At 49.1% G+C, this 8,624-nt stretch overlaps 1 protein-coding gene across 3 annotated transcripts in view; it reads right to left on the bottom strand.

Moving 5' to 3' along the window:
- The window catches only part of LOC117412318 (E3 ubiquitin-protein ligase ARIH2), a 14,202-nt gene extending 10,139 nt beyond the window's left edge, over nt 1-4,063 (bottom strand). The window contains exons 1-5 of one of the 3 annotated variants that reach the window (XM_059000067.1): nt 3,864-4,063; nt 2,271-2,716; nt 1,736-1,803; nt 423-501; nt 175-322 (exon numbers count right to left, since the gene is read on the bottom strand). In XM_059000067.1, coding sequence (XP_058856050.1) covers nt 175-322; nt 423-501; nt 1,736-1,803; nt 2,271-2,519 — 544 coding nt within the window. In that variant the 5' untranslated portion in view covers nt 2,520-2,716; nt 3,864-4,063. Of the gene's footprint in view, nt 1-174; nt 323-422; nt 502-1,735; nt 1,804-2,214; nt 2,717-3,863 lie in introns of those variants that run through there. The other 2 variants (XM_059000066.1, XM_059000068.1) reach the window with 2 other exon arrangements.
- Between the last annotated feature and the right edge of the window lie 4,561 nt (nt 4,064-8,624).

Here is an 8,624-nt window from a genome sequence, read left to right as displayed (position 1 = left end):
GGTTCTCTACACACACTAGTGTCCTGTCCTGTCCCGTCCTGTCCCAGGTTCTCTATGCACACTAGTGTCCTGTCCTGTCCCGTCCTGTCCCAGGTTCTCTACGCACACTAGTGTCCTGTCCCAGGTTCTCTACGCACACCAGCGTCCTGTCCCAGGTTCGCTGTACAGACTCACCGACTCCCACCCCGTCCTTGACCAGCACAGTGGAGTGCTGCTCCCAGCAGCTCTTGCAGAAGGGGTGCTGGCAGGGCAGGGCGAGCAGGCTCTCCTTCCTGACGAGCTGCAGACAGACTCCGCAGTGCAGAGAGGAGTGAGGGGGCGCCTAGCACAGGACAACAGCAACACAAAACACACCTTTCAGCAAACAAACACACACTTTACAACCAACAAACCAACAAGCCAGTGAACGAGTGGATACTCACAGCGTGCGCACTCACAGGGTTACAGGGGGCGGGCTGCACGTGTGCGTCCAGCAGCAGCTGTGCAGAGTTGGACTTGTGCCTGAAACACAGACAGGGTTACTGAGCAACCAGCACACAGTGAATACACACAGTGACTACACACAGGGACTACAAACAGTCTACACACAGGGAATACACACAGTGACTACAAACAGTCTACATACAGTGAATACACACAGTGACTACACACAGGGACTACAAACAGTCTACACACAGGGAATACACACAGTCACTACACACAGTCTACACACAGTGAATACACACAGTGACTACACACAGTCTACACACAGTGACTACACACAGGGACTACACACAGTCTACACACAGTGAATACACACAGGGACTACAAACAGTCTACACACAGGGACTACACACAGTGACTACACACAGGGACTACAAACAGTCTACACACAGTGAATACACACAGTGACTACACACAGTCTACACACAGTGACTACACACAGGGACTACAAACAGTCTACACACAGTGAATACACACAGGGACTACACACAGTCTACATACAGTGAATACACACAGGGACTACACACAGTCTACACACAGTGAATACACACAGGGACTACACACAGTCTACACACAGTGAATGCACACAGGGACTACACACAGTCTACACACAGTGAATACACACAGTGACTACACACAGGGACTACAAACAGTCTACACACAGTGAATACACACAGGGACTACACACAGTCTACACACAGGGAATACACACAGTGACTACACACAGTCTACACACAGTGAATACACACAGTGACTACACACAGTCTACACCCAGTGAATACACACAGGGACTACACACAGTCTACACACAGTGAATACACACAGTGACTACACACAGTCTACACACAGTGAATACACACAGGGACTACACACAGGGAATACACACAGTGACTACACACAGTCTACACACAGGGAATACACACAGTGACTACACACAGTCTACACACAGTGAATACACACAGTGACTACACACAGTCTACACACAGTGAATACACACAGGGACTACACACAGTGACTATACACAGTGACTACCCACAGTCTCTGCACACAGTCTCTACACACACAGTGAAGACTTGATTTATATATAAACACGCTGACCCCAGTAGGTTCTGGTGCATTGCTCCAGAGATACAATGCAAGCGATTCCTTAATGATCCTGCTTGAGCTCACTTCAGAGTGTGCTGATGTCTTTACAGAGGAGTGAGGAGCTCCCTGATCTGCAGAGAGAGACTCCATTAAACAGAGTGCCTACCTCTCCAGGATATCAGTCAGCTGCCAGTGGAAGTGCACTAAGACCAGTTTAGCTACTGCAGGCAGGACCTGAAAACACAAACAGAGCGACACCCAGGTGAGGTATACAACAGAAAAAGAAGAGGCTCTCTCCTGTGCAGCGAAGGGGATTTGAATGCATTCAGAGCCCCAGCCCGAGGGACGCTGCCTTTAACTGCTCGTCTGACAGATTGTTTCCCAGCGACTTTGTCGAGTTGATAAAATATTATTTTTACTCCGGGGAGGTGCTGCTGCCAGAGAAGGGGTGAGGGGGTGTTTAACTCACAACCCAAAATAAACCTGCCAGACAGACGCTCTGCTAACCAGCCAGAGCGACAGGCCAGCAGGCACAAGAAATACATGCCAGGCAGCTGACAGAACTGGTGTACTCAGCCCCTTCACCACTCTCTCTCTCCAAACGAATGCTGTTCACCTGCTCGCTCAGCACTCTCTCCCTCTCACCTTGAGTGTGGAGGCCATGCTGTTCACCTGCTCGCTCAGCACTCTCTCCCTCTCACCTTGAGTGTGGAGGCCATGCTGTTCACCTGCTCGCTCAGCACTCTCTGGCTCTCCCGGTAGGTGAGGCAGGTGAACAGGTACTCCTCGGGGTCGAAGGCGTCAGCCCCCTGCTGCTCCATGTCTCCCGCGACACCCTCGTAATAATCGGCGATGTCCCCCGGGTCCTCTTCCTCCTCCTCCTCCTCCTCTGAATTGCCATCGAAATCCTCGTTACTCTCGGAGCCCTGGCTGTTCATGTCCACTGACATAATAGGCGTGCCACCAACGCCCTCTGATAATAGTGCAAAACGTTCTCTCTCTCTCCTCTCCTCTCCTCTCCTCTCTCCCTCACACAAGGTCCAGGTCAGGAAAACTACAACTCCCAGCAGCCTTTGTCAGAGGGTCTAGGAACAGCAGCACAGCTCCCCGCACACTCATCTGCTATCAATGCTGCGGTGAAGAGTCACTGGGGAAAAACAGAGAGACAAAAAGAGAGAGGAGAGTCATTCTTTTCCAGTTGTATATACCATTACACAGGGTCAGAAAGATTTGGAGCCAGTCAAGCCAAGGAGGGCAATAAGACTCCCATTGCACAGCAGTTTCATTCAGCATCGAGTCTGCGGCACACAACTCAGCTATCCTATTGTTACCTTCGGATACAGTGCAGTCCGTTTATAAGAATTACTGGTAGAAGAATCAACCGTATATAGTGATCAAAACCACTCCTGTACTAGCCATGCTGAAACACTCTGCTTGGAAGAATCAGGACTGCGCTTATGAGAATCATTTCAGAGCAAGCAGACTGCATGGAATCCGGTACTGTATCCAGAGCAATGCCGTGTACAGAGAAGAGAGCTGCTCTGAATCGCCGCTGTGAAAAACTGAGAGACTTGCATCACAACTGAAAAAAAAGGAAGCCACACATGTTTCAATGGTGATCCGCACTGTGCGTTACTCACACCATGAACTGTACTGTTACCTGTGACGTTACCATGAACTGCACTGTTACCTGTGACGTTACCATGAACTGCACTGTTACCTGTGACGTTACCATGAACTGTACTGTTACCTGTGACGTTACCATGAACTGCACTGTTACCTGTGACGTTACCATGAACTGCACTGTTACCTGTGACGTTACCATGAACTGCACTGTTACCTGTGACGTTACCATGAACTGTACTGTTACCTGTGACGGCATCATGAACTGTACAGTTACCTGTGACGTGTTTCTCCACCCCGCTCAGAGCCTCAGTCTGCCGCACACAAAGCGCGTTCACTGACACACTTGAATATTATTTATAATGCTACATGACAGGGCTCAATAACAATATTATTTATAGAAATACGACGAGCACTCTGAAAAACGCCAAAGCGCGCACACGCTCCCTCGTATGAACAGATTATCGCTTTGATTTGAGATGTAAGCGCCGTTCAAAACATGAGCCCCAGCCTCAAGGCTGTGCCCCCACCAGCACCAGCACCGCACCTCCCCCAGCGCGGCTGCTGGCTCACTACCAGCCTGAGGACTGGCATGTAAACAAGGCCGCCCGGAGCCTGCTGCCTCCCTTATCGCCTCTCCCCCCTCTCCCGGCCTTCGCCCGCCTCCCTACCTCTCGCAGCGGCGCTGGCTGTCGGCTCCCCGGTCGCTGTGTGCAGTCTGTCTCGGACCCCGAGACTCGATTCCGGGTCGGTCCTGGCAGCCGATCTGCTGCAGAGGGGAACACAGGAAATCTGGAGACTTCTCCGGTGCGTCATATCCGAGAGGAGGGGCTTCCAGGAGAACAGGAGGGGCTAGTCCGTGGTGGGCGGGGTTTCGTTTACTCTGTTTATTCATAATAAACCCGTAAAAACGACAGCTATAAGTGCTTGAAAATACAAGAATAATGATCAAACAGCAAGTACATTCTAGATGAATTATACGGGCTCATTACAATTACTGCTACATGTGCGCAGGTTACACTCACATTGTCATTAGAATGAATGATGAATTGCACTCCTGTTGTAATTGAGTCCAGGTCTGTGTCCCGGTGGACAATATTAATCGATATTTAGAAAGTTAAAATGTCACGTCTGGTTTAGAAAAACTCCGTCCAGCGGATTAGCGCTGTGATAATCTCTCCAGATTCTAATCGCTTTACACCGGGAGAAGGTCTGTGCTCTAATCCCTCTCCTCCCTGATAGACTCCTTGAACAAAAGAACATCTGATTATTGCTAACACCTCCTAACACCTCCCTGAGAGGGTGTTTCTGTGTCATTCCTGTCCTTCATGAGACTGGCACTGCTGAGCTCAGAGCTGTGCGTTCTGTCATTCCTGTCCTTCATGACACTGGCACTGCTGAGCTCAGAGCTGTGCGTTCTGTCATTCCTGTCCTTCATGACACTGGCACTGCTGAGCTCAGAGCTGTGCGTTCTGTCATTCCTGTCCTTCATGACACTGGCACTGCTGAGCTCAGAGCTGTGCGTTCTGTCATTCCTGTCCTTCATGACACTGGCACTGCTGAGCTCAGAGCTGTGCGTTCTGTCATTCCTGTCCTTCATGACACTGGCACTGCTGAGCTCAGAGCTGTGCGTTCTGTCATTCCTGTCCTTCATGACACTGGCACTGCTGAGCTCAGAGCTGTGCGTTCTGTCATTCCTGTCCTTCATGACACTGGCACTGCTGAGCTCAGAGCTGTGCGTTCTGTCATTCCTGTCCTTCATGACACTGGCACTGCTGAGCTCAGAGCTGTGCGTTCTGTCATTCCTGTCCTTCATGACACTGGCACTGCTGAGCTCAGAGCTGTGCGTTCTGTCATTCCTGTCCTTCATGAGACTGGCACTGCTGAGCTCAGAGCTGTGCGTTCTGTCATTCCTGTCCTTCATGACACTGGCACTGCTGAGCTCAGAGCTGTGCGTTCTGTCATTCCTGTCCTTCATGACACTGGCACTGCTGAGCTCAGAGCTGTGCGTTCTGTCATTCCTGTCCTTCATGAGACTGGCACTGCTGAGCTCAGAGCTGTGCGTTCTGTCATTCCTGTCCTTCATGACACTGGCACTGCTGAGCTCAGAGCTGTGCGTTCTGTCATTCCTGTCCTTCATGACACTGGCACTGCTGAGCTCAGAGCTGTGCGTTCTGTCATTCCTGTCCTTCATGACACTGGCACTGCTGAGCTCAGAGCTGTGCGTTCTGTCATTCCTGTCCTTCATGACACTGGCACTGCTGAGCTCAGAGCTGTGCGTTCTGTCATTCCTGTCCTTCATGACACTGGCACTGCTGAGCTCAGAGCTGTGCGTTCTGTCATTCCTGTCCTTCATGACACTGGCACTGCTGAGCTCAGAGCTGTGCGTTCTGTCATTCCTGTCCTTCATGACACTGGCACTGCTGAGCTCAGAGCTGTGCGTTCTGTCATTCCTGTCCTTCATGACACTGGCACTGCTGAGCTCAGAGCTGTGCGTTCTGTCATTCCTGTCCTTCATGACACTGGCACTGCTGAGCTCAGAGCTGTGCGTTCTGTCATTCCTGTCCTTCATGACACTGGCACTGCTGAGCTCAGAGCTGTGCGTTCTGTCATTCCTGTCCTTCATGACACTGGCACTGCTGAGCTCAGAGCTGTGCGTTCTGTCATTCCTGTCCTTCATGACACTGGCACTGCTGAGCTCAGAGCTGTGCGTTCTGTCATTCCTGTCCTTCATGAGACTGGCACTGCTGAGCTCAGAGCTGTGCGTTCTGTCATTCCTGTCCTTCATGACACTGGCACTGCTGAGCTCAGAGCTGTGCGTTCTGTCATTCCTGTCCTTCATGACACTGGCACTGCTGAGCTCAGAGCTGTGCGTTCTGTCATTCCTGTCCTTCATGACACTGGCACTGCTGAGCTCAGAGCTGTGCGTTCTGTCATTCCTGTCCTTCATGACACTGGCACTGCTGAGCTCAGAGCTGTGCGTTCTGTCATTCCTGTCCTTCATGACACTGGCACTGCTGAGCTCAGAGCTGTGCGTTCTGTCATTCCTGTCCTTCATGACACTGGCACTGCTGAGCTCAGAGCTGTGCGTTCTGTCATTCCTGTCCTTCATGACACTGGCACTGCTGAGCTCAGAGCTGTGCGTTCTGTCATTCCTGTCCTTCATGACACTGGCACTGCTGAGCTCAGAGCTGTGCGTTCTGTCATTCCTGTCCTTCATGACACTGGCACTGCTGAGCTCAGAGCTGTGCGTTCTGTCATTCCTGTCCTTCATGACACTGGCACTGCTGAGCTCAGAGCTGTGCGTTCTGTCATTCCTGTCCTTCATGACACTGGCACTGCTGAGCTCAGAGCTGTGCGTTCTGTCATTCCTGTCCTTCATGACACTGGCACTGCTGAGCTCAGAGCTGTGCGTTCTGTCATTCCTGTCCTTCATGAGACTCTGATGATCTGCTCAGTGCTGTATGATGTGGTTTGCATTCTCATTCTCATTCTCATTCTCATTCTCATGATCTGCTCAGTGCTGTATGATGTGGTTTGCATTCTCATTCTCATTCTCATTCTCATTCTCATTCTCATTCTCATTCTGATGATCTGCTCAGTGCTGTATGATGTGGTTTGCATTCTCATTCTCATTCTCATTCTCATTCTCATGATCTGCTCAGTGCTGTATGATGTGGTTTGCATTCTCATTCTCATTCTCATTCTCATTCTCATTCTCATTCTCATTCTCTTTCTGATGATCTGCTCAGTGCTGTATGATGTGGTTTGCATTCTCATTCTCATTCTCATTCTCATTCTCATTCTCATTCTCATTCTGATGATCTGCTCAGTGCTGTATGATGTGGTTTGCATTCTCATTCTCATTCTCATTCTCATTCTCATTCTCATTCTCATTCTCATGATCTGCTCAGTGCTGTATGATGTGGTTTGCATTCTCATTCTCATTCTCATTCTCATTCTCATTCTCATTCTCTTTCTGATGATCTGCTCAGTGCTGTATGATGTGGTTTGCATTCTCATTCTCATTCTCATTCTCATTCTCATTCTCATTCTCATTCTCATTCTCATTCTCATTCTCATTCTGATGATCTGCTCAGTGCTGTATGATGTGGTTTGCATTCTCATTCTCATTCTCATTCTCATTCTCATTCTCATTCTCATTCTGATGATCTGCTCAGTGCTGTATGATGTGGTTTGCATTCTCACTCTCTTTTATTAGACAGGTTTTATCTGACAAGTTATCAAGCTGTATAAGAGGTCTCCTATAACACTGAGCAGTCCTTACGGAGGGGGGGGCTCCGATCTCTCTGTTCTGATTCATGGGGGGGGGGGGGGGGCACAAGGCTGGCTTTGAAGGAAGTTGAACATTTTCACTGAGGAAGAATGAAACAGATCCACAGGACAATCCTTGCCTACTGTCATTAACACATGATGAAGAGGAATGACTGCATCAGACACAGGCAAGCCCTCAGAATTAGAGGGGATTCATTTCCTAAAGATATTTAGGATGCTGGTAATCACCCAGATAACCCACATCCTGGTGCACAGCAGCTTGATCCACTCCTGGTTTTACTGTGAGTTTAATAAGACACACCTGAGCGTGTTATCTGCACACACTGGGGCTAACGAAGCTCATGGTAAAACCTGGAATGGGTGAAACTGCTGTGCAACAGGAGTCTTATTTCCATCGCTGCATATTAGGAAACACTCCAATAAACGACTACAGTGTTGATGTGAATGACACGCATGTTTACAGCACCAGTGTGTATTCTGGCACAGAAATAACCTTGCGTTGTATACAGTGCATACACACAGCTCTGATTTATAAAGTCCTGATTAAACATTCACACGCATTAAAGACGCGGGACAGAGAAACGGCACAGCAGAGAGTCTCCACAAACCCGCTACAATACAAACATCTGAAATCACTTAAAATACTGCACTGCAAAGTGACGATGATCTAAAAATGTGTTGCTTTATAACAGTCGCCGCGCCTGCGCGTTACAGCGTTATAATACTACAACCCCGACAGTGCGAGTGGAGAGGAGAGCAATCAGACAGAAGAGCATCGTCCCCGGGGAAGGCTGAAAGAACAACGCATCCCAACGAGAGACGCTCAACATGCGTCCAATCAGCCATTCCTTACATCAAATGAAATATTACATTGAGGACATCGACAACTCAATTGTTAATATCAAAAATGTTATTACTGATATCAACTAAACATTACTTCTGTCAGTAACATTATTTTGAAAGGAGAAATGAAGGACTCTAATAAAAAACAACAACATGAAACCGCTTGCCCAAGTTCGCAGGCTGACTTTATTGGCTCAACTTTCTAAATTATTATTGCTGTGTGTTCACTTCAAAGGTGTCCCCCCACCCGGACTCCGCCGTATTTCCTGTTTCCAGCCCGGTCGCTGTTTGTG

This window comes from Acipenser ruthenus, chromosome 25, assembly GCF_902713425.1.
Source record: "Acipenser ruthenus chromosome 25, fAciRut3.2 maternal haplotype, whole genome shotgun sequence".
Classification (NCBI taxonomy): domain Eukaryota; kingdom Metazoa; phylum Chordata; class Actinopteri; order Acipenseriformes; family Acipenseridae; genus Acipenser; species Acipenser ruthenus.
Note: the sequence above shows the minus strand (reverse complement) of the source record. Positions and strands in the feature narration are given on the sequence as shown.